The following is a 26,345-nucleotide window of genomic DNA, read 5'->3' as shown; positions in this document are numbered from 1 at the left end:
AAGTGCATAAATTCTGTCAGAAGACTCATTTCATCATGATCTATAAATGTACTTAAAAACTGCAAAAGCACAAAAGTAAAAAGAAAATCACAATAGGATCTTGACATATATAGTATACTGATCAGTGGCACATAAGCTAGAGGCTGGGATATTTTCATAGTTTGAAAGTGGTTCTGTATAGTAACCAATCCATTCTTTCTTCACCATTTAGTTTTTAAAGAACACACACATGTTCACACAACCACAAATGCACTCAACCACAGACACATAGGTATAAAAAAAAGAACTTACACAATTTCGTCATTCTGGAACTCCAGCTCTCCGCATGTGTCCTCAAAGTCTTCTCCTCCGCCTCTGGCGGTCCCCTCAATGGTCTTATAGGGAACGATAACATTTCCACGTGCTCCAGATGTCCTCAGTACTTTCACCTCCATGATGCCAATGCTCTCACTCACATGAGTCACAGGTTCCTCAAAAGTAAAGATGCCGGCGTGGTCATCATCAAAAATAGTCACAGTGGCAGTGGAGGGAGATCCCAGGCAAGCAAGGGTAGAGACATGACTGCCTTCCAGGATGCCATCTTCCGAGGCTTCCAAAGATACTTTGACGTTGCTGAGATGCACAAGGAAATTCTCATCCTCCTCAAAGATGTCATCATCAATGATGCCAACTCTGATTTCCTTCTGGGTCTCACCAGGCTTGAAGACCACAGTTCCTTCAGTAAATTCGTAATCAGACCCAGCATTGGCTGTGCCGTCCTCTGTTCTGAAGTCAACAAACACAGTGTTGGTCAAATCACCACCTCTGCGGATAATGGTCAGGGCTACCGTGCCACAGTTCTCCAGACACTGATACGTCCCTTGTTCAAAGAAGATCTTACTGACAGGGTCATTTTCAGCCACTTCCGTGTTGACCTCGTGCATGCTGACGGCTTTCCTGGCTTGGTCTGCTGCATGCCTTTTTAAAATGTTGCCTGCTCCAGTCATCAGGCGGGTAGCTTGAATGCGGTAAAATGCTCGACTTTTTTGCTGCTGACTTAAGACCTGGTAATTGGCTAATTCTATTAATTGCTCTATTTCCTTCTCTGGGTGCTTCTGCTTGAGTTCCTTCAGAATCCTTGCCATTTCTCGCCTGGCTTCTTCATCATCTTGGTCCCTCTCATCAACCTCCAGAACCAGGGCTCCATCTAAGAAACTGTCAACATGGGAATTGACCACTTTCCCATCCATTTCAATTTCTGTCTTGGAAGATGGCCTGTCTCCTTCGTGTTCAATAATCATTCCCCTCTGCTTGCCAGCCCGATACCTCTTGTAGACATACTTGTAAAACAGGAGCCTCCGGTCTGCCACCCAAGCAAACACAACGCAGATGGGGAAGAAGAAGAAAGTAAGCAAACCTTCCCAGACTTCCACAACCCCAGGAGAGCTGACAGACAAAATGATGTAAAGCCAGGTATAGGCAAAGATGCTCCATGCTGCTGTCACAAAGAACACACGCAAATGCTTGATCTTCCTTGTCTCCCCATCTGGGACGACGTATACACAAAGTGCAATGATGATGAACATGTTGAATGCAGCACTCCCCACAATGGTGCTAGGACCAAGGTCTCCTGCAGTGAAGTTATGGCCGCACACCTCAATTACTGAAAGGAGGATCTCTGGAGCTGAAGATCCCAGGGCCATCAAGGTCAGGTTGGACACTGTCTCATTCCAGATCCTCACAGTTGTCTTGGTGGTCTCTCCATTGGGTTTCTTTATGGTGATTTCTTTCTCTTGAGACGTGATGACTTCTATAGAGGACATGAACCGGTCAGCAATGATCGAGACGCCAAGAAACATGTAGACCATGGCCACAAAATACACAGTCGCTCTAGCAATTTTGTCCCCAAAGGAAGGGTCCTGGGGCTCCCAAATGGGTAAAATCACCCCCTTCTTACAGTAATAGGAGCCAGTACACTCGCCAGTCTCATTGCCTTCTCCTTCCATTTCTGTCTCAGCACTTATATGGTCCACGTGGGAAAACACGAGGGCCACCATGGCTAACACATGAAATCCCATCGACAAGGTGGGTGACAGACTGAGCTGCAGCATGCTGGACAATGGCAGAGTTCCAACTGTCCCAACCTACTGGGGAGAATAAGAAAGGGGGAGGGCGGGGGAAAAATCACATCATTAGATCCAGACCCAAAGCACTCAAGTGACCCAATTATTTGTATTACATTTACCAGTGATTTGTTTATATCTGACTATCACAACATCTATGGTGAATCATGACTCTAAGAATCCATCTGTGATAAAGCAATCCTTGGTAATGTTTACAGCCCAATCTCTCCACTTGTGGATTTTCTACATGTAGCCCCATTTACTGAGCAATGAGCAATGTACACAGCTGACTTACTGGAATAAAACATTCAATTATATCCTTGCCTTGTTGAACACACATGCATGCATACTGACAGCCAATGAGAAAAAAACACAAGGTTTTGACGCATTAAATAATTTTCTCCTTGTTGCTAAGGCAGATTTTCTTTTAAACTGTGGTTAACACAGTCACCTTCCAAAAACGGTTTCATTGCCAAAATCACATTAAGAGCGATGCTATGAAGTTTAGACGCTAAAAATCCTGCAAATGCATGACTTGGTGATGATCTTAAATTCTGGGGCACAGTTTACACTGTATTTAATGCAATTGTGTCCTATGGCTCATAAGGGTCACTTGGACTGCAAGATCAAACCAGTCAATTCTAAATGAAATCAACCCTGAATATTCATTGGAAGGACTGATGCTGAAGCACCAATACTTTGGTCACCTGATGCGAAGAGCTGACTCATTGGAAAAGACCCTGATGCTGGGAAAGACTGAAGACAAAAGGAGAAGAGTGCAGTAGAGGATGAGATGGTTGGACGGCATCATAGACTCAATGGACATGAATCTGGGCAAACACTAAGAAATAGTGAAGGACAGGGAAGCCTAGCATGCTGCAGTCCATAGGGTCGCAAAGAGTCGGACATGACTTCGCAACTGAACAACAAACTTATGGATCTTAGAACCAGAGAAATCTTCCAGCTTGCCTACAATCAAAGCTCAACGGTATTTGCACTTGAGGGGGGGGGGAAACTCTGTTGTAAGGCAATATTTCCACACATTAAGTGTAGTTTTTAAAAGCATGTTTTGATGAGAGCACATTTCCTCCTAGTTTTCAGCAAGACCAGGTCTTCTGATGCATTAGCAGCTGGGCATCTGGTTCTTTGAGCACTGCTCTTCATATCTGTGTACAGATCTCATTCTAGAATCTGCAGGCTGCCCACGGCAGGAAAGGGAGATGAGCAGGCCCAGGTCTAGGCGTGTGTCTTGCCCAGGTTGTGCCTGACAGGCTGTGAAATCAGCATTACCAGCCATAAAATGTTCCTTCTCTGTGTCAGTGTCAGACTTCTCATGGTCATTCTAAAATACACATCAGTTCTATAGAGGGCTCAAGTGACCTAAAAATACAGGGGCAATAATTCCAACTAAATTAGCTCATGTGGCAAAATGACAGTGACCAAAAGTACCTATGGGATTAAAGGGCCTTAGGCAACTGGGGAAATGGCAATAGCATCACTGGTGGGAATCCAGGTTCACGGAGGCTCCAACTACCACTCTGCTCAGGTAATCAAGGTTTGTGCCTCTCAGTGACCTTGTATGACCTCTGATTCCAAGGTTTTGGTGATGGTGAGTGGTGTAGGGGACAATGAAGCAAAGAAGGATCTGCTGCAAGTCAGGGTGACTCTGGTCTGGAAAGCCAGTTATAACATCCAATGACGTAGGGATAAGGGTCCTGAGTCAGGTCTTAGTCCTGTGGCCTGACATAAAGTTCAACGTAGAGCTGGGTTAGATCCCTTTGTGGCCTCAGGGTATCTGAGTCACCCCCACATTTACCTACACTCTCTGCCCTAGGCTTACCACTGATGGCTTATATTGAAAACTGCACCAGGACCCAGGAGAACCCCTACCTGGCCCAGCACATTCTGGCATCACCTAAAGCACCACCCCCCCCCTCCCCCGTTTTAAAGCTCATCACTACAGGAAGATAAGCTTTGACATTTTCCTCACACTAAAGAAGACACAACGGAGGGCTGTGGTGCTCCAACTCCATTCTAAGTAAAAGGTCGAAAGATAGAAGAAACATATTTTCAAAATATGCAGAAGTTCATGGTCAGTGTGTCTGCTTGTTCAGTCATGACTGGGCTTGAGTAGGTTATAGGATCTCTTCTTAAAACAAGGCAACCCTGAACCATCCCTGGAAGAACAGTGGCAGATTTAGTTCTAACTCCCTTGCAGCAATTTATTCCACAGATTTGTGAGAGCTGCCCAGATAAATTTTAGGACATGATGAGCTCTCTTCTAGGTCCTGAGAATTCATCAGTGAATTTGTTTTAAAGTCTCTATCTTTGCAGACCTTATATTCTAATGGGGAGGAAACAAACAAATGAATATAAATGTCAGGTGGTTAAAACTACTGTAATGGTGGGAGGTAGGGAGCAATTTCAATAGGATGGGAAGTCTGTATGTTACGGTGTCTGTGCCAGGCTGAGTGTGTCAGTAAGTGCACACACATGAAATGCATGATTTTATAATGGGCAGTTTAAAGAATGCCTCACTGATAAGGTGCCATTTGAGCAAAGTCCTGAAGGAAGAAAAGGCCCAAGCTTCGTGGATACTTGCAGGAGGAGAATTTCACGTTAGGTACAAAGACCTTGATGAGAATTGTGCTTCGCATAGTCTAGGGACCAGGAAGAAATCTGTGTGGTAAAAGAGCAGTGATGGAAAGAAGCAGAGCTCAGGAGCTGGAAACTCAGTGGGGACGGATCACGAGGGGCACTGAGGCCACTGTAAGACATCGGCATTGACTGTGAAGGAGATGGGAATCACAGGGAGATCCCAATCAGAAGGGTGGTATGAGTTGATTTATCTTTTAAAATGATCTCTCTGCTGGTTCACTGAAGAACAGACTATAAGGGCAAGAGAAGAAAAAAGGAAGCCAGCATTTGCCTCTTATTTAAAAAAAAAAAAAATGTCTGATCAAGGCAATGATCCTGATGCCTTGCAGGTATATAAAATGATATAGTAAAGACCTAAAGTTTAAAAGGGCAAAATAAACATTTGCAGTGATCCTTTTGGAAGATCTGTAACTTAAAACATTTTGGTAACCTGTAAGGATCAGAAGAGTTGACTCATTGGAAAAGACCCTGATGCTGGGAGGGATTGGGGGCAGGAGGAGAAGGGGACGACAGAGGATGAGATGGCTGGATGGTGTCATTGACTCGATGGGCATGAGTTTGAGTAAACTCCGGGAGTTGGTGATGGACAGGGAGGCCTGGCATGCTGCGATTCATGGGGTCGCAAAGAGTCAGACACGACTGAGCAACTGAACTGAACTGAAGGATCAGACAGGTTAAGAATTTGCTCAAAGGGAACAGGACAGAACACACAGAGCCCACCCAAACAGACACAAAGCGGCGCCGGTCTCCAGGGCGGATAGGATGAACCACTCCCTTGAAATTGCTGCCAAGGCTCATCATTCCATTCCTCACATCTCAGCCAAAACAAACCTCCCAAAATGCAGATCACACTCTCTCACTCCCCTTAAAACTCTTCATGGCCTACTGCCCTGATGACAAATGCAAACCCCCTCAATAGGCTATTTAGACCTTTCTGGATCTGGCCTTTGAGTTCTAAAATATGGGAATTCTCTCAATTTCCTGAACATAACAGCACTTTCTTGCCTCCAGGTCTTTGCGTATTGTGCTTTCTGTGCTCTGAACTATTTTCCTTCTTTGAAGCACGTTTCAAAATGATACCACAGCAAATCACAAATCACAGCTGATTGCCTGAGATGGTAATCCCAGGCTCCATTATTAAACACTGTCCCAGACACCATGCTAAATTTTTTCATCTATCTATATCTAACTATTATATCTAATACTTCCAGGAACCAGCACTGCCCTGTTATACAACTCCTAATGTTGCCATTTCCATTAGAGTCTGTGTGAATAGCACCCCTAACAATATACTATAAGCCTGTTTGTAGGTGGGAAGACTGCGGTTCAGACAGGTTACATACTTGCTGAAAGTCAGACAGTAACTAAGATTCAAAGCCCGCTCTGTCTCTGAGATTGATGCAATCCCCTGCTCCATGCTACCACACCAGAGAGTGTATACAGTGATCTTTTGAGAATGATTGGATTTGGGCTTGGACTAGCTCAGTGGAAAACCTCTTGGCTTCTATGTGGGGTTAGGTAGCAAAAGTCCCATGAAAGGTTTCCAACAAGCCTAGTTTTACCTTGCGGATGGCAGACTGACACAGACAGATATCCACAGCTGGGAAGTAACCTGTGGGCTGAAATGTTCCTGGAGACAACGGGCTCCCATTCTCCCACCTTTTAACAATTACCTGGCAACCTCTTTTGCAAATACTCTCAGGGCAATCTCTTCAGTCTGTCAAGAAGAAGCCCTGCCCCAACCAACATCTCCCAATATGCTCCCAGCCCAAAGGGTATCAATTATCAATGTCTAAGAGTGGACAGAGCAGTTAAAAAAAAAAAAAAAATCCATCATCACTATTATATAAAAAGGAGGGGACTTCTGAGATTAACTCAAAAATGTCACAATGATATTCAAAAGGTGGTTTCACAGTAGTCTAATTTGCGAGGTCAGTGGACCAAAAAACACTGCTATAGCTTATTGGTTGTGAAGCAACTGGAAAGAACTCTCTGGACTTCAGTTTCTTTCCTTATTAAATTAACACCAAATCCAAATGCTTGTGAGGATATGGGGTTTCTTTACCACTGAGTCACCAGTGAAGCCCTGAGGATGTGGGTTAGGTGTCATCAAAAAATGAGTCCTTCTTCATTTTTTTCCTCCATGTTTTGTCTCCATTCTGATGCCTCAGTCATCAGATGCGAACAGATCTGACTCTTGCCACTGTCTCCTCAAATATTTATTTCTATGAAAATTAAGCAGCAAATAGTAGCTGTTGATGCGTTAGTCTGCTGCCTGACCTTCTAATCTTTCACCCTGAACTGACCTTCTAATCTTTCACTACTGAACTCTGAACAAGGGGTAGTCTGATCTTCACAGTGGTTTCAGATAAGCCCTTACATCCAGGGCCAGTTCTTACTTAGGAATGTTCATTCCATCATCCAAATGAGCCTTCAGCACAGTAGCAAGAATACTCACATTATCTTCTGCTATTTATTTTAAAACAAACAGCTCCAACACCTATAGATGACAGACCTGACCGTCACTGACAAAGGATGGTGAACAGGTATCAAACTGAGTGAGCCCACCCCTCTATGGCAAAAGGAGGGGTCACAGAAATGGGTGCATGTACTCGCCAGACAGATCCTCGTCAAACTGCCATAGCAGAGGCTCAAGGAGCAGTTAGGCAGCACGGCACTGGGAGCTTCAGTGGTTCTGACTGCAAGGAGATCCAGCTCAGAGAGGAAACACCTCTGGCATTCTCACCAGTTCTGTGCTTGAGGGGGCCTAGTCTCTTTCTGCTGATCGGCAGCTGGGGTTTTTCCAAGGAACTCCTTGACTCTCCATCAAGACCTGGAATCCCCATCTCTGTAATTCTTGCTGACTGAAAGCCTCAAAACAAAGCAATGACTCTGTTTCTAAAGCAATGGTAAAGCAACCACGAATTCTCATCCACTACAAATGCAAGCACTTCCAAATGCTTCTAGACAAAGATGTTGCCAGCAGATGCCCTTCTTTATCTGATCGTCCACCGAGGGAGCCAATTACCATTCTGGTCCCCACCCTCAGGCCATCAGGCCATGGCCCCACTTCACCAAGGAGCTCCTTTAGTGCCCACAGAACGCTCTGCTATTACTTTACTTTTTCCCCAAAGAGAGAGTTTCTACTTTTCTGCCTGAAAAATGAGGACAGGTCTTCTGGGAGACAAGCAGTTAGACATCACCTAAGGGGCTCAAGCCCCCTGCCCAGACTTACAAGATGACAGGGCCCCTGTCCCATGTCAGAAAACACCCTCTTCATTCATCAAAGCTAGCAGCTGGGGTAATGGTCAGGCAACGTGGCCAAAAAGGAAAGATGGTTTCAGGATAATGAAAATGTTACTGAAAAGTCATGAGACCCTTTTCCCTTACTTTGTTTTTCTATATAGAACTTATTACTTTTTATCGAATTATAGTTGATTTACAATGCTGTGTTTATTTCTGCTGTACCGCAAAGTGATTTGGTTATACACATACATGCATTCTTCTTTATATTCTTTTCCATTATGGTTTATCCCAGAATATTGAATGTAATTCCCCATGCTATACAGTAGGACCTTGCTGTTAATCTATTCTATATAGTTTGCAGTTACTAATTTCAAATTTTCAGTCACTCTCTCCCCCAATTCCTCCCCCCATGGGGACCACAAGTCTGTTCTCTATGTTTGTAAGTCCTAGAACTTACTATTTTTTATACAATATATACTTTATTTAACAGTTCTGCTTATTCTCTCATAGATGTCAACTCTGTAAGGGTAGGGATTTCTGTCTCCCTTGTTCACCCAGTTCCTTGAGCATACCCTGCTACTTGGAAGATGCACAGCACCTGCTTTTATTAAATGAATAAAATACTTCTCAGTTGGCCTTGTGCTGATTCATCAAATGTCTGATGTGGAATCAGAATCCAGGTGCTGGACCTAAGCATATGCATTTAGAAATGTTCCCTAGGTAAGATGGATACCCCTAAAGGGAGCAGAGGCCAGTATCAGACTGAAAAGCCACAATCAATGTGCGGTAGAGGAGAAGAATGAAGGACCGCAACACCTTTTCATTTATCTGTTTTCACTAGAGAGATTAACAAGACTGTTCTTTCCTAGCAAAGAGCTCCTTACTTCATGCAAAATAACCTTCTCATGCTGCCCCTCCTTTCCACCTGAATAAACGTGTGTAGTTTACATCACCTCACCTAGAGATTTTCATCTTTCCCTTGCCCATCTCCTGCCACCCCACCCCCAAGGAAGGCTTTTGTAAGCACTCCCCTTCATCACGTGACAAGGAAAGATGATCCATTTAGGGGATCATCAGCTAAAATCTGAGGTCGGAAATCCCTCCAAAGGCATGTAATAATCTCAAGGTCTTTCCATTCAGTCAGGAGAAAAGAAAATAGTGAATGAAGTCCTAGCAGTGAACAAGCAAAACTAAAATAAAAGAAGGCAATCTGAAAAGCTGGGGAGAATGATACCAAATTTTAGCCCAACAAGTAAGTTAATACGCAGTTCTAATGACAATAAATCAAAAATTTTTTAATAGTCTCAACACAGCCCACAGACCCCATATCTTGGGGTCAAGACATGTTTACCTTTTAATTTTTTAACTGGTAAGTAATCCAAAGAAATGGGAAAACAACACATTCATTCACAAGTTTGCCAAGCTTTTCTTAGCCACTCAGATGTGCCAGATACTGTGTTTTAAAGACATATAAGACGATATTCCCCAAAGAAGCTCACATTCTAGTAAGTCATCACGAGAGACAAGGAGTGAGTCTTGCTTTCCAGAACTCTTCCATGACTAGGGAATCATGGAAGAGGAGAGACTTTCCAGGCATTCAGATAGGAAGACTATGACCACACGAATTCACCACGTGAATGCCCTCAAAGTGGACCACTTCATTTCCAGGTTAACATACCTGGGGTCTTGGGGTCATAAAAGTGGGCTTCTAGAAACCTCCAATTGCTCCATCTACAGTCTTGCAACCAAAAGATTTCAAATGTAGTGAACTCCCAGAGGGGGCCTCAGATCATCTCTTCCATGAAACTTTCAGGGGTCTCATGTTGGACAATAGCAACTATTTCAGGTAATGATTTGTTCACCATCCACCCTGAAAAGAGCAACCTTTCCTGATGTTTGACCTTACACTGAAAAAAAATGAGGTCATGTGTGTCACATTTATTTCTGGGTCACCAAAAAAGATCTCCTACCTAAAAATATTTCCCACACTAGCTTGTTGACATTTTGCCTTCAGACATTTGTTTGAGTGAAGTATAACCCTCCTGGTATTCCTAATTCTAGAGAGTAGACCATTCATTTGTTCTCAAGAATTTATTGAACGACTTCTAGTGCAAAGCACCAGATCAAACACTGTGGGGATTACAAAAAGGACAGATTCCCAGTCCCTGTTCCTGATAAATTTACGGTCTTCAAGTGATATTTACTCAAATGACCATGAATAGGAGAAAGAAGATGGAAAATTCCATAAAAGGAAGGGACTGGAAAAAGCAACAGAAGCCGGAGAGAGTAAGGGCATTGCAGAAGGAAGCAATGATGTGGCTAAAGGCACAGAACAACACTTCTTCAACTTCACTTCACCTAAGGATCTTCTGGAAAATTCATTGAAGTGAAGATAACTGGGCCCTATCATTGGGTACACAGTAGATCTAAAGAAAAAAGTGTTAAGTGTTAAATGCTTAGTTGCATTCAACTCTTTGTGACCCCATGGGCTGTAGCCCACCAGGATCCTCTATCCATGGAATTCTCCAGGCAAGAATACTGGGGTGGGCAGTCATTCCCTTCTCCAGGGGATCTTCCTGACCCAGGGATTAAACCCAGGTCGCCTGTATTACAGGCAAATTCTTTATCTGCTGAGCCATGAGGAAAGCCCTGTAGCTCTAAAGAGGAACCCCCAAATTTGAATTTTAAGAAGCATCATAGGTGATTCTGATGTAGATGGTCCTGGGACTGGCATGACAGGTAGAAATGCATGAAGGGCAGAACTGGGTAGGAAGGCAGAACTAGCTGGAAGGGTATCAGCATGTTTAGCAAAGACAGACTAGAGAGCAAAAGGACTTAAAGAAGGTCCTTGATGGAAGGTGGTGCTTACATATTAGGAGACATTTTTTGTAATATCAGTATGCTGCTGAAGTGAAGTAATATATCAGATGGGCTCTCATCACAAACTGGGACTCCAGACAGCACTAAAATATGAAGTCCCAGGATTTCCCTCAGAACTTCCCTGGCAGTCCAGTGGATAAGACTCCATGCTTCCAACGCAGGGGGCACAGGTTCCATCCCTGGTTGGGGAACTAGGATTCCACATGCCATGCAGCATGGCCAAAAAATAAAAATGGTGAGTGTGTACGGAAGGGAAGAGAGAAGAGGGCAGAGAAAAATGGACCCTAATCAGAGATGAACAGGGTCCTCCAAAGAGGAGATTAAATCACTGAGAGTAATATACATACTTCATAATTTTGGCAAGGATTTGTTCTGCTTTCCTCAAAGAGAAACAGCTAAGGATAGCTAGGAACCTACATAGACACAGGGCAAAGGAGCAAATCCATGGAAGTCTTCAGTTCAGTTCAGTTCAGTTCAGCTCAGCTCAGTCATGTCCAACTCTTTGCAACCCCATGGACTGCAGCACGCCAGGCCTCCCTGTCCATCACCAACTCCCAAGTCCACTCAAACTCATGTCCATTGAGTCTGTGATGCCATCCAACTATCTCATCCCCTGTTGTTCCCTTCTCCTCTCACCTTCAATCTTTCCCACCATCAGGGTCTTTTCCAATGAGTTGGTTCTTTGCATCATATGACCAAAGTATTGGAGTTTCAGCTTCAGCATCATATTCAGGACTGATTTCCTTTAGAATGGACTGGTTGGATCTCCTTGCAGTCCAAGGGACTCTCAAGAGTCTTCTACAGCTCCACAGTTCAAAAGCATCAATTCTTCAGTGCTAAGCTTTCTTTATAGGCCAACTCTCACATCCAAACATGAATACTAGAAAAATCATAGCCTTGACTGGATGGACCTTTGTTGGCAAAGTAATGTCTCCGCTTTCTAATATGCTGTCTAGGTTGCATAACTTTTCTTCCATGGAGCAAGCGTCTTTTAATTTCATGGCTGCAATCACCATCTGCAGTGATTTTGGAGCCCCCAAAATAAAGTCTGCCACTGTTTCCAGTGTTTCTCCATCTATCTGCCACAAAGTGATGGGACCAGATGCCATGATCTTTATTTTCTGAATGTTGAGCTTTAAGCCAACTTTTTTACTCTCTTCTTTCACTTTCATCAAGAGGCTCTTTAGTTCTTCACTTTCCACCATAAGGGTGGTGCCATCTGCACATCTGAGGTTATTGATATTTCTCCCAGCAATCTTGATTCCAAGCTTGTGCTTCCTCCAGCCCAGCGTTTTTCATGATGTACTCTACATATAAGTTAAATAAGCAGGGTGACAATACATAGCCTTGATGTACTCCTTTCCTGATTTGGAACCAGTCTGTTGTTCCATGTCCAGTTCTAACTGTTGCTTCCTGAACTGCATACAGATTTCTCAAGAGGCAGGTCAGGTGGTCTGGTATTCCCATCTCTTTCAGAATTTCCACAGTTGGTTGTGACCTACACAGTCAAAGGCTTTGGCATAGTCAATAAAGCAAAAGTAGATGTTTTTCTGGAACTTTCTTGTTCTTTTTGATGATCCAACGGATGTTGGCAATTTGATCTCTGGTTCCTAAAACCAGTTTGAACATCTGGAAGTTCACAGTTCATATACTGTTGAAGCCTGGCTTGCAGAATTTTGAGCATTACTTTACTAGCATGTGAGATGAGTGCAACTGTGTGGTAGTTTAAGCATTCTTTGGCATTGCCTTTCTTAGGGACTGGGATGAAAACTGACCTTTTCCAGTCCTGTGGCCACTGCCAAGTTTTCCAAATTTGCTGGCATATTGAGTGCAGCACTTTCACAGCATCATCTTTTAGGATTTGAAATCGTTCAACTGGAATTCCATCACCTCCACTAGCTTTGTTCATAGTGATACTTCCTAAGGCCCACTTGGCCTAGCATTCCAGTATATCTGGCTCTAGGTGAGTGATCACACCATTGTGATTACCTGGGTCGTGAAGATCTTTTTTGTACAGTTCTGTGTATTCTTGCCACCTCTTCTTAATATCTTCTGCTTCTCTGGAAGGCTTCAGAGACCTTTCAATCAGGTTCCACTCACAAGCTCTGAACAGAGGTCAACAATACACAGAAACATAAAACCCAAACTGGACCTCCTAGGTGGTGAGGAAAGTTGTGCTCTTTAAATGAGAGGCTGGTATGGAGCCTTCCCAAGTTCCCCTGTTCCCTTCAACTCAAGAGTAAATCTCTGCAGTCACTCTTCCGGCTTTCTAGTCTGTCTCTTGGGACTGGGGATGTTTAATACAGAATTCAGTTTCAAGCCATGCAATAGGAACATGCACAACGCCTTAAAAAAAAAATCTTTTTTAACAACAAAAATGCTGGTTATGTGAGCAAACTGGTGAATTTCATCAGCTTTTTTCCCTGAGTCATTAAGCTTCATCTTCAAGTAGATTATTTTTCGGGGATGGGAATTTATCAACTGAAAGTTTGTAGGTCTTTCCAATTTTCCTGCATAGTCACAAAGCACAATCCTTTAAATAAGATGCCCTTGAGGAGAACAGAAACAGAAAGTAAAAGAAATAATTTTTTAAAAACCTAGGTTGGGGGCTTTCCTGGTATAGTTCAGTGACGAAGAATCTGCCTGCCAATGCAGGAGACACAGGTTCAATGCCTAGGCCGAGAGGATCCCACATGCCGCAGAGCAACTAAGCCACTGCACCACAAGTACTAAACATGTGCTCTGGAGCGCGGGAGCCACAGCTACTGAGTCCATGTGCGGCAACTACTGAGGCCTGCGTGCCCTAGAACCCACGATCAGCAACAAGAGAAGCTTCCGCAATGATAAGCCCAGAGACCACATATAGAGTAGTCCCCTGCTCACCACAACCAGATAAAAGCCCCTGAAGCAACAAAGACTCAGCACAGCCACAAATAAACAAAATTTTTTTTAAAAAATTCAAGTTGATTGGTGCTCACACAATGGTGACCCTTCATCAACATTCTATGTTCTAATTTTCTGAAGTTTCTGACAATAGATGCAGTGACACAGCTCTGGGTGTATATATAACACATCCACTTTTTTAAATGGAAGCAGCTTAGAAAGGAACTAACCAAATTTAGAGAAATAAATCAAGTAGCTTTTCAGGAGGGAAAATATGAACTTTTTACACAAATCCCTGAGCACAGTTTAGGAAACATACAGTTTACTAAGTAAGGCAGCTAGTGAACATGTCCTTTAAACCAGGGGTCCTCAACCCCTGGGATCTAATGCCTGATGATCTGAGATGGAGCTGATGTAATAATAATAGAAATAAAGTGCATAATAAATGCAATGTGCTTTAATCATCTCAAAACCATTCACCTTGGTCCATGGAAAAACTGTCTTCCATATAGTCAGTCCCTGGTGCCAAAAAGAATGGGGACCACTGTTTTAAAACAATCCCATACACCTGTATTTGAAGAACTGTTTAAATATTGGCTCATGGTTTTAATTTTAGTAACTATGCCATGACTATTATTGTCTTTTTGTGATAGGCTGAGGATTAGACAGGGGCTTTTGAAAAAGAGAAAAAATTCAGTGGAGAAGGAAATACTCATCATTTAATCTTTTATTAACAAGTGAAGACAGTTAACCCCTGCCTATTAAGTCTTTGCGTAAGCAAGGATTATTTTCACCAGTATCAGTGATTAATGAGAGAACATGTATTCATTCATTCGACAAACACTGAATGTGTATTATGTGTCTGGCAAAGTACTGGGGGCTAGAACCATGAACTAAACAGAAAATCTCTCTCCTCCCAGAATTTATTATCTAGCTAGGAAGACAGACGATAGATGTTAATTTAAACTGTTGCAAACAGAAACATTTAAATTGTTACAGAAAGAAGCATTTATTAATTGATAAATTCTATAAAGGAAAAACACAGTCCTAGGAGAGTAAGTAATGGAAGGCCTGACCTACTAGGATATTAGGGAAGGCTTTGCTCATGAAATAACATCTGAGCCAAAATTTTTTAAAAGACACTCAGCAAGAAGCCAGGCTAAAGGTTGCGGGAGTGCAAGGCCTTAGGCTGACACTTCTGTAATTACCCTTCTCAATAATGGGATTACTCACAGACCTACCTTCTTAGATACGCTGGGGTATGAGATCATGTTTAGAAAATGCTAAAAACAGCTTCTGAAATGTGTATGAGAATCTCCCCCTCTGAGGGCACAGTCACACAGTCAAAATTAACTGCATTCTACCACACTGCTGGGGGGCAGTACTGTAGACAGAAGGGTCATTGGTCTTGGGGCCAAAAGAAATGAGTGCTAGTCTTGGCTCTCATCAACCAGTCATGTGGTCTTGGACAAGTCATTTTCCCTTTCTCAGCTTGATCTGTAAAATTGAAGAATTTTGCTGACAGCCCAAAGCTATGATATCCTAATCCTCACTTTGGCATTCAAGGTCATCATCCATTATACATCACCTGTCTAACTTGCCAGATTTACTATTCCTGGTAGACAGCTGAGCTACAAACTGAAAATTACCCAAATATACACCCTGTTTTCCCTTCTCATATTTTTCTACCTGTCCTCCATGACCCATTTTGAATATCCAATTCCCCTTCAGAAAACTGCTTTTATTGCTAGGAAGGCCCCTAAAAGTCTTCTAATGTTGCCCCTTCCTCCCTTTTCCCTGCAAGAAAACTCAGGCTATGAGAACTTAAAAGACTTTTCCCCCAAAGCCACGCATCTCAGAAGTGACAAAGCTAGGCTATAAAACAAGGTCTCTGAGTTTCTAGGCCAGCTCTCTTCCCATGACACCAACCCTGATTGCTCAGATTCCTGCAGCCCCTAAGGTGACTGCTGTGTTTCTCTTAAGATCTGTGTCTCGAGGGATAGGAAACTATGGCCAACAGGTCAAATTTAGCCTACCATCTGTCTTGATAATGCCTATTTTTTTAATATATTTTGAAATGATTGAAACACTTTTAAAAAGCACTGTTTCATAATGTGAAAATTACACAATGCTCAAATTTCAGTGTAAGTAAAAACTGTTTTATGGAACACAGCATGTTCATGCATTTAAGCACTGTCAATGGCTGCTTTCACATTTTGACAGCAGTGTTGAGTAGCTATGACAGGCCCTGTGGTCCACAAAGCCAAAATTATTTACTCTGTGGCCCTTTCAAAAACAGTTCTGCGGGGATTCAGGATGGGGGTATACATGTACACCCATGGCTAATTCATGTTGATGTATGGCAAAAGCCACCACAATATTGTAAAGTAATTAGCCTCCAATTAAAATAAATTAATTAATTAAAAAACAAAACAACAGTTTTGTGACCTGGTGCAGCCATTACGTGTGTCCTTATCTTCTGGCTCTCCAAGACAACCTTCCACAATCAGAATGTCCACGTAAAGGCACACAGTTGGGACAGTTGTCCCTCAAGCAGTAAGAAGCAATCCTCATTGAGCACTCTTGTGCTATTGGCAGTTCCACATGTTTTATAAGTATTAATGTATTATTCCTCACAAAACACCCATAAGGCTCTCTACTATTATCACTCCCATTTAACAGATGAAGATCCCTGGGTCAGGAAGACCCCTGGAAAAGGAAATGGCAACCCATTCCAGTACTCTTGCCTGGAAAACCCCATGGACGGAGGAGCCTACAGTCCATGGGATTGCAAATAGTTGGACACGACCAAGCAACTTTTTCACTTTCACTTTCAACAGATGAATAAAATGAGGCACAGAGAAGTTAAGGACCTTGCACAATATAAAATATGCCATTTGTTGAATTCAAACAAACATTGAAACTAATATGACATGTCTGTTGCCTGGAGGACAACATGGCAACCCACTCCTGCATTCTTGCCTGGAGAATGCCATGCACAGAGGAGCCTAGCGGGTTACAGTCTATATAGCAGGTTGCAAAGAGTCAGACATAACTGAGCATGCATGCAGGATATGCCTGTTGACCTCAGAGAACTTTGGTCTGAGGGCCATACATCCTTCATTGCATTCATCAATATCCTTGATCTAGAAGCAAAGTCATCATTCTTTTTCCATCTGAGGAAATTACTGCTAGACATCCAGGGACTCCTGAGCTCAGAAAACACAGGCACATGTCTAGGGCCTTCTATTAACATATTATCAAAGAAAAAGAGAGATGTAAATTTTGAGAAATAATTTTAGAGTCACACATCTGGATCCAACTATATCCCACTTCTATATTCATTCTACAAATTCATTTAATTTCATATGGTCTCCATTTGCTTAGTTGTCAAATATATATATTAAAAAAAAAACAAACAAAACTAGATGACCTCTGATGTGGTCTTCCAGAGCTACCAGGAGTTCTAAGCAGTGTGAGAAGTGATGAGAAGTTCTACAAAAAGGGGCAGGGGCAGCTGCACAGCCAGGAGAAGAAAGACAGAAAGAAAGAAAGAGAGAAGAGTTACCAACTGCATCCAATATCAACTCTCAGATTTCAGCTCCAGGTGGTCCATGTCAACCAACATTTGAAAAGTAGAATTTGGAAGAGTTCAGTTCAATTCAGTAGCTTAGTCGTGTCCAACTCTTTGAGACCCCATAAAGCGCAGCAGGCCAGGCCTCCCTGTCCATCACCAACTCCCAGAGTTTACCCAAACCCATGTCCTTCAAGTCGGTGATGCCATCCAGCCATCTCATCCTCTGTCGTCCCCTTCTCCTCCTGCCCCCAATCTTTCCCAGCACCAGGGTCTTTTCAGATGAGTCAGCTCTTCGCATCAGGTGGCCAAAGTATTAGAGTTTCAGCTTCAGCATCAGTCCTTCCAATGAACACCCAGGACTGATCTCCTTTAGGACGGCCTGGTTGGATCTCCTCGCAGATTTGGAAGAGTGGCGACCTGCAGTTTCTGAGGAACACAGATGACCGAGCCCCTGGGCTCCTCCCCAGACTTTACCCTTTTGCCCTTGTCTGATGCCACTCGCTCCGGGGGCTCTACCATGAAGCAGAGAGGAAGCGGTGGCTGGTGTGTAGAGTAAGCAGCCTGATTCTCTAAACCTGCTAAAAGTGGGCGCTGTCCATTGAACAGAGCAGAGCCAAAGGGGGCCCTGGGTCCTGTGCCTTAAGGGGAAGCAGAAGTGGGCAGCTGAAAAAGCTTCAGGGAGAAAGCACCAGAGCCATTTGGTGCTCAAGAGGGAAAGGAAAACCACCTGTGATGGTGCAGAACCCACACCCATCAAATATAAAGGAAGGGACAGGTGGGCAGGGGCTGTGTTCCGTGCCTCACCTCTGAGGCCGATACAGCATCTCTCCTTCAAGGCCTGCTGGAAACTCATCATCCACTTTGGTTTCCCATGTAAAACACATGTGTGCAATGGCTTCTGCTATCTCTTGTTCCAGATCCACAGGCCCCATGGCGTGGTCCTGACTGGGACACGCAGCTGGTCTGATATTTGGAAATGGCCCTAGCCTTGCTCTGGGGTGGTCCTTGTCATAAATTAGCTGGGGCTTGTTTACATGTTTTAAAAATAGCAAGACTCTGCTTATTTCAAAGGCCTTTTCATTCTTTGAGAATGAACTAAAATGCCTCCTCCTCCAAGAAACCTTTTCCAGTGTTCTCTTCCTCTCAACTCTAGAGCACTGGGCTTATTAGACAGCCACAGCCACAGCCACCTATCTTATTCGACCCAGTATTTAGGTGTTCTAGACTGTACATCAACAAGAACAAAGAGCAAGACTTTGGAAAAGCCTCAAAAACTGGTACCATCACCTACTCACTCTTGGACAAGTTTTTTAACTGAACCATAGTCTTCATCTTTAAGTCAGAATCAGGATGTTTCCTTGCATGGGTATTACATGAGAAAATAGGTAAAGTGCCTAGACTGATGTCTGGAACATATTGGGTGTTCAACAAATGTCAAATAACTCCTCTTTAGCATCTGCATTCTCTGAAAAGCCCAGTGCAGTGCATACACTGAGTGCTCAATAAATGTCATAGTTGTGTTAAAGTAAATTGCCGAATCACCCTCATGTCTGTTAGACTTCATCTCACATTAGGTTCAACCATGAGATTATTTTTCTGACTTCACACACAATGACATCTATAAAGTGATGAATTTTTCTGTCTTTTCTAAAAAATTAAGATGGATTCCAATATTTACATTTTATGTTTCTATGTCTATTACATATGCAAAAATAAATGTTTGTCTGAAGGAGTATCACATTAGTTTTCTAGGTGAATGGTATGAATACTCCAAAATGACACAGCAGAAGCCATTCAAGATTTTAAGGATATCATTTCACACTAAGGGACATATCTCCTCCATTTCTCAGAAGACTTAAGCTAAATTTTCAAGAAACTTGTTACATTTGCTGCCCTGGAAGTAAAATTTCAGGGTGCCAGTTTATCTTTGCCTCTGTATGGCTACTTTCTAGCCCTGAACTTCAGTAGCCTGGCTCCAGTTCCCGGGCACTTCCTCACCTGAAGGGCCCTCTAGGGGCACTAGCTGGACAGGATTTTCACTTCCTCTCCACCTTCCTGTGTTCTAGGTCCTCCGGACTTCTCTATCTGCCAGATGATCTGATAAACCAATCCAAGTTAATAAATGAACAGATGCGAATGGTTTGTGAAAATGAATGGGAACTCTTTTCTAGGTAATCCCATTGCGTTCTATTAGGGATTTATTAGACAGAATTACTTTATTCAAATGAATATCTGTAATAGTAAGAATTCCTGATCCTACACTGGTCGACAGATAAATGCTTTGAATTCAGGCATGTTTTGGGCTTCCCAAATCACTTTCTAGGCAGCTGCCTACAATGTACTTGCCCCTGCTCACAAACACACCTTCATCACTTCAGCTGCTTTTCATCACTTCAGCACTTTTCCCCTCCCCCATGGTCTCCTCTTCCTCCTGAAAACTGGCTACACAGTTTCAGATGAAGAGAAAAAGGGATTCTCATGAAACTTTGTACTTACTATAGTCTCCTGACTGCACCCATCAAAGGAGAAATCACAAATGTAGACATAAAACACTTAAGGGTTCAATACAGAGTTGTCAGCAAAGAGAGCCTACAGAAAACACTTGAAGCACAAGAGCTGGGAGCAACTGTCTTCCAAATTGAATCAACACACAAGTAAAAGACGCCTGATCTCATCTGTATTCTCAACTGCTGGTGATGAAAACTTATCAGTAAGAGTAGTTTACCCTAGGAGTCTCCAGTTCGGAAAAAAGAGCAGCTTGATATTCAAACTCTGCTGAGAATCTAAGTCATTTATTAGTTGAAGTTTTCAAAATACGTGTTGTATAAAATATCTTTTGTGAAGAGTGTGTGTGTGTGTATGCCCACATGCACGGGAGGCTGAGGACAGAGGGAGGCAGGAAGAGAGACAGGCGATGCAGACACTTTCACACAAGGAGAGCTATCTTTCGGAAGAGGAAAAAAAGAAAACTCAAAATAATCCCACTGCACTTAATGAGGCCCTGAGTCCAGGATAAAATCTCAGAGCAAGACTCTGCAAGCTCACTTTCCCAGAACCTAGTCCATCTTAAAGAGTCAGAGAACAAGTGACATTTGCATCCACTAAACCTGAAGGACGTCTCTCCATCTCTGGGGGTAGATCTCCCTTTGTTCAGAGAGAAAATTGGAAACAGCTAGTTCAGCAATCTACCAGCTTTGTTAGCCCCAAGTTACCACTGAAAATTAGAACCAAATTGATAGGCTGAGGGAATGGATTCTGAAATCCAAAGAAAGTCAGAACATTAGCCACAAGAGGGAGCAGGAGAATCTGATCAGATGGGAAACTACTTGGTACAGGTTATGATGAGGGGTCTGACCATGAGGTATTTACGATATTGAAAGACATTTTGACAAGAGACATTTATCCCTTAGAGGAAAAAAAAAAAGAGGTTGGAAGGCTCAAGAAGAAGCGAGATCTCAGCACGTTGATTCCTAAGTTTTGTCAGCCCAATGTCAAGCAACAATTTTTAGAGAAAAGCAACATAGATACACACTGCAAAAATATCAAATGTGCAAGCTATGTGCTCTACCATCCTCTTTAGTTATGCTTCTTTTTCCACATTTAATTTCTATTTCAACTTAGATCTTGTGTATTTCCATGATGATGGGACAGATTGCTTGCTTCTCACCTACTTGCTTTTCTCCCTCTACCTGAAGGCATCCCAGAGAAAGGGCCTGTTACTGAACTACACCATGAAAACCAGATGGTACAGTCCCCAAATGCACTTACTTTGAGAATAACCCATCCATAAGCTAAATGCATGCTTTATACTTTCTTTAAAGGGGAAATGCAACTTGGTAGGCTCTACAGAGCTTTTTTCACCATTTATTTTGTCAAAGAAACAGATTAAGTACTTACAGGGAAGGAGATATGCGTTTACTTTGCAAGATAAATAAAACTATTTTTGTCTGGTAAAAAACATGTTAAATATAGCTTGCTAACAAAAGGCTGAAGCTCTCTTGAAATATTTAATTTTCAAAACATAGTGAGTTATTAGAGAGAGCAATGAATACAATTCCTACAAATAGTCCTGTAGGTGTTACTGACTATACTTCACCTTCCTTTTGTAATTTCACTTTCTTTTTGTCATTGTATTTGGAGTTAAACCACTGCTGGGGCCATGCATTTTTCTTCCCTTTCATGATCAACATAAGAGTTATCCAGTACTTAATCTGAAAAGATACAGTAGAAACCATTAAATAGTAATGATGAAGTAAACGGACACAGATGTAAAGCACAGCCTTCAGATTCTAATTCATTACACTCCTCTTTCAGCCCTGTTAAGGCTTCAAGGCAGAGTAAGGGATGTCTGATTGTCACGGACACTCATATCCTTTGCTGTCCCTACACAGCTCAATAGTGAAGAACAGTTTAACCTCTGTGCAGGTTTTTGTTGTTTGTTTGTTGGCTTTACTTTTTCCCTAGGAATTGGTCATGCCATATTTAATCAAAGAGCCAGTTTAGGAGAGAAAAATCAAGGCTCCTTCTTTAGTAGGTGGGAGAAATAATGAACTAGCCCTCAGATCCAAATGGAATCCTTCAAGCAGGCAGAGTCCCTAAAATGAAAACCATTTAAGAAAATACATTATGCTTCTGATGAAATAAGCGGATCTGTCCCCGCCTTCTCATTCAGGAGGCCCCAAAGATGGAGCGAGCTAGTTCTCTTCCTTCCTCTTTTTTCATGCTAACCTCAAAATTAAGCAAACCGATAGAGGTAAATCCAAGTAACAAAGAGGAACCTAAAAGCAATCATTCCTATTGCAGCTTTGTTTTCTGAAATGAATGAAATATCTAAATATATTTTCCTCCCTCTTTGCCTGACTTGCTGCAGGAGCAGCTCTGAGAAAGAGAAACCTGCAAGTGAGGAGTGAGTGTGTATGTTACGGGGTTCTGGATGGGAGGTGTGCTTTCAGAATCCCCTCCTGATTGCTCTCCATTTCCCTCAGGATATCTTCACACAGATACTACAGTGTGGATGTTCAATTGCTCTCATTTGAGAAACTCAAGCTATGCCTTTAACCAGATCTGATCAGGCTCTCCACCTACTCCACCAGCTCCTCCATGACACGGATGTCTGTACTGTCTTTACCACCGTCATTTTTTAAAAAGCTCTTTCCACTACACCTACTGATATCCTTCTCTCTCTCTGTGTTTTTAGTCTTTACACCTCCAGCAGGACAAAGTTTGTATTGTTATATTCACAACCACTAGTGGCTGACTAGCAGTAGAGAGATAGCGCCTGCAAGGGAGCCAGGCATAGGGGGGTTAAATAAATACCTAGTGCAAAACCGGACTTTCTTTCCACCGACTGCGGACACCATGCACAAAGCTTTCTTCACAAAATTCTTTGTTACATTCGATCACTCTGCTCACATCCCAACCATTGCCACATTGTCTGGAGAGGGAAATACGAATTGCCAGCCCAAGCCATTCATCCAGAAGCCACGAGGGAAGGGGGATTTTATACGCCAAGGATGCACACATACTGTATTTTTAAAAGCATCGCCTGTGCGGATTTGGTTTCCGTAGCCGACTGTCCACCCATAAGACCTCCCTCTTCTTCATTAAGGAGGAGCCAAGAAGGATATCCTCACATCTCAGAACACAGACCATTTCCCCAGGAGCCAGCAAAGCTCCAGAGGCAGAGGCAGATAATGCAGCGGCAAAGTTCCCCTCGAATCTCGGGGGCAAGATGCCTGTGCGCGCAGCATCCCCAACGCACCCTCTAGCTGAGTGTCCAAAGCCTGGGACCTTGCAGCCCACTCCCCCCACCCCCAACCCGCCGCTGCATCCCTCCCTCGCCTGTCCCCCCCGCCCCGGCCACACCTCCCTCCTTTCCGCAGTCCTTACAGAAGGAGCACCCAGGGCTGTCCGGAAAAGAGGAAACTCGCGAGTGTGGGTTTGGGGAAGACCCCAGGGATTACCAGGGGGCCGGATGACCACGGAGCTGAGCCCAGTGGGTGGGGACGCCTGGATCCCCAGCAGCGCTGCATTCCGGGTGGACTTCGCTCTCAGCGCCCTGAATCCTCAAGCCCAAGGCGGCGCAGGGTGCAGCACCCCTCCTTAGCAGCCCTTTCTTCCCCCGGCAGGCGGGTACACTCAACGACCAGGCGCACCAGCCCGAGCAATTTCACTCTCTGAGCAGCGCGTACACCCCAGATATGGGTAGGGATACATACACACACACACAATTTAGGAGCCGGTCCTTTGCCAAAGCGGAGGGAAGTGGAGCCTTCTGAACAAATGGAAAATAGTTGGCGGTATCTGACCAAATCCCTTCAGCTGCCCATCAGAAGATCCTACCTGGTTTGGGGGAGTGTGACTGGATCCTTCTCCGGCTCCTCCACGCTAATAGGAAAGACGGCGCACTCCCTCCTTTTTAAATAGCTCCCGAGCTGGGAGAGGTCGCTCCCATCTTCGGAGGGAAGCACAAAGCGGGCGGCGGGGAGGCTCCGGTGCAGCGCCGGCGCGAGCAGGAGCGGCGGCGGCGGCGGCGGGCAGCCGGTGCGCGCGGGCGGGAGGCAGCGCGGAGGCCGGGAGGCTGGGAGGGCCGGGGCCCGGGCGGCGCGCGCGCTCTCCTCCCTCTTTCCCTCCCTCCCTCCCGCGCACACTCGCCCGCCCGCCGCCCGCAGCCTCGCACTCGCTCTCACGCGCGCTCCCCCCAGCCGCCGCCGGCGCCCGGGCCCCCCGCGCGCCCCACGCCGGCGCCCTCGGCCACCGCGGACGAGCGGAGCTGGCCCGTTTCTGAAGCTCCGGGCCAGAGGGGAACAATTCCAGCTTCCCAGCCTCTGCCGCGGAGGTTTGTCGACGTCCTCCCAGCTCTCGGCCCTGCAGTGCGTTCGGGCCGCGCGCGCTAGCGCTTTCCCCGGCGCCCAGCCCGTGGGTTACACGCGCAGACCCGCGCTGCAACTTTTCTTTGCCGCCTTCCTCGCCTCACCCACAGACAGAACCCCAACCCCGGCTTGCCTACCCGTTTCTCACCTCTGAAATTGTTCATCCAGATATATCTTTCTTCCTCCACTTTCTATCCCTCTGCTAAAGAAAGCTTTCTTTTAGCAAAGGGATCCGGGGATGTATCAATGATTTTTCTCTGAAATCCTCACTCGGTGTTCTTCCTACTTATCGGAACTGTCCAGAAATACGCTAGCTAGGAGCTGCTGACATAAGCAGATAAGGAAGAGGGGGGAGGTAATTCCCCAGCCAAGAACTCCGAAAGATTCTCCTTTGTTGGTGTTTCCCTCTAAGACTGCAGCTCACCTGAGAATAAAGACCAAGAGGCTGTTTAATGAGAGAGCCCTGAAGCTTTTAAAACTACAGAGAGGAGTAAAAGCTGAGCAATAAGGTTAAGCTGGGAAACATCTAATGCAGCAATCGACGAACCATTCATTGCCCTTTCCAAGAGAAGCATTATCATTGCCAATACATCACTTCGCCATAATTAATAAAGGAGTACTGCACCAGGCCCTCACTCTCTTGACAGCTCATTCATCCTGGAGAACCCTTAATGATTTGGCAGGATGAAAGGCTAGACCCGCGGTGGAGTTCACAAACCTGGCTGCATATCAGACACACCTGGGAAGCTAGTGAAAAATGCAGATTGTAGCGTCGCATCTCGAGACTCTGATGTAGCTTCTCACACCGGGCTCCAAGTTGGTATTTTTCAAGCACGAGTTGGTGTTCGCCACTCACTGGTGTGGTTTGCTAAAGTGTGGAAGATCAATGGCAGCTGTGTCGGGGGTGAGGGTGGGAGGGAGACGGGAGGATCCGACTCAGAGTTACGTTCCTTAGCAGACTCCCCCCACCCCCACCCCGGTACTTACAGCGGGGCTCTGGGCTGCCAGGTCACAGGAAAAGAGAAACTCTGACTCCAGGAAGCCCGCTGTCTGACTGTGAGGCAAGGAGTGTGAGGGGTAGGAAAAGTAGCCCTCCTTTGCCTTTTTGCCAGTGGTTCACAACTCTGACAGCACCTCAGAATCTCCTGGGGAGCTTTTAAAAATCCTAATGCTTAGGCCACACCCCAGAGAGAGTATCTTGGAATCTCTTGCACGGGGCGGGGGTGGGGGTGGGGTGGGGGTGGGGGTGGAGTGGGGGTGCTCAGGCATCAATAATTATTTTTAAGTTTTACGTTTCCTTGGTTGGTGCCCATGTGTAACCAAGGTTGAGAATCATGTTCTTAAGCCAATGCTCCTCAAGCGTGAACCTGCATATGAATCAGCTGGAGACTGCAGTTTCTTATGCTGTAAATCTGAAACAGGCCTGGTATCTGCACTTCTAACAAACTCACAAGTGATGGTGATGCTGCCTGAATGAGGACCACTCTTTAGTTAACGGAGGCATGCAGCCTCCTCCTGGTGGTTGTGGATACTCAGCCTGTTAGAGGCAACTCCAAGCTTCTTGACTTGTATATTCCCAGGAATAATTCTTCCCCAAGAACGTGTTCCTCTCCTCTGCGGTGAGTTAAACTTTGTTGGAAGCCACTCTTCACACAAACGCGTTTTTAGACTGCACTGGCTAATGGGTATGAATAGAATGACATGTGGGGAGACACAGAAGGTCACCACCTCCCTGTTAGCATATGTCCTCAGACAAAAATTACTTAGGGTCCTGACTTCAAGAGTGTGAGAGGCAGACATTTGGCTCACACCCAAGGAAAGGGGCTTGAAGAGAAAAGTGACTGCTTTGCAAATGACATTGGGAAAGGCATATAACTAGACTCCACCCATAGGAAATAGGACAAAGCTGACTGAATGCAACAGCTAAATGAAAATGTGAGTACGTCTCATTGGAATGGATTTTGTAGAAAGGGTGCGGCCTGTTATTGCTATTATGGACCACTTAGTGAAAATTCAGATTTTCTTCAAAGTGTAAGCATGCTTGTGACACATGGGGTGATAAAAGCCCTGTTCTTAAATGTCCATATTCCAGTAGGGCCCCAAATCTATCTTGTCAGCAGTTGAGAA

General features: G+C 44.4%; 1 protein-coding gene across 7 annotated transcripts in view; it reads right to left on the bottom strand.

Annotated features, from left to right (window-relative positions):
- SLC8A1 (solute carrier family 8 member A1) overlaps positions 1-26,345 on the bottom strand; it is a 442,272-nt gene that overhangs the window by 350,390 nt on the left and 65,537 nt on the right. Inside the window, exons 1-2 of one of the 7 annotated variants that reach the window (XM_061155533.1) lie at positions 24,958-25,089; positions 292-2,123 (exon numbers count right to left, since the gene is read on the bottom strand). In XM_061155533.1, coding sequence (XP_061011516.1) covers positions 292-2,123; positions 24,958-24,996 — 1,871 coding nt within the window. In that variant the 5' untranslated portion in view covers positions 24,997-25,089. Of the gene's footprint in view, positions 1-291; positions 2,127-23,688; positions 23,867-24,366; positions 24,521-24,957; positions 25,090-26,345 lie in introns of those variants that run through there. The other 6 variants (XM_061155539.1, XM_061155535.1, XM_061155537.1 and 3 more) reach the window with 6 other exon arrangements.

This window comes from Dama dama, chromosome 11, assembly GCF_033118175.1.
Source record: "Dama dama isolate Ldn47 chromosome 11, ASM3311817v1, whole genome shotgun sequence".
Lineage (NCBI taxonomy): Eukaryota > Metazoa > Chordata > Mammalia > Artiodactyla > Cervidae > Dama > Dama dama.
Note: the sequence above shows the minus strand (reverse complement) of the source record. Positions and strands in the feature narration are given on the sequence as shown.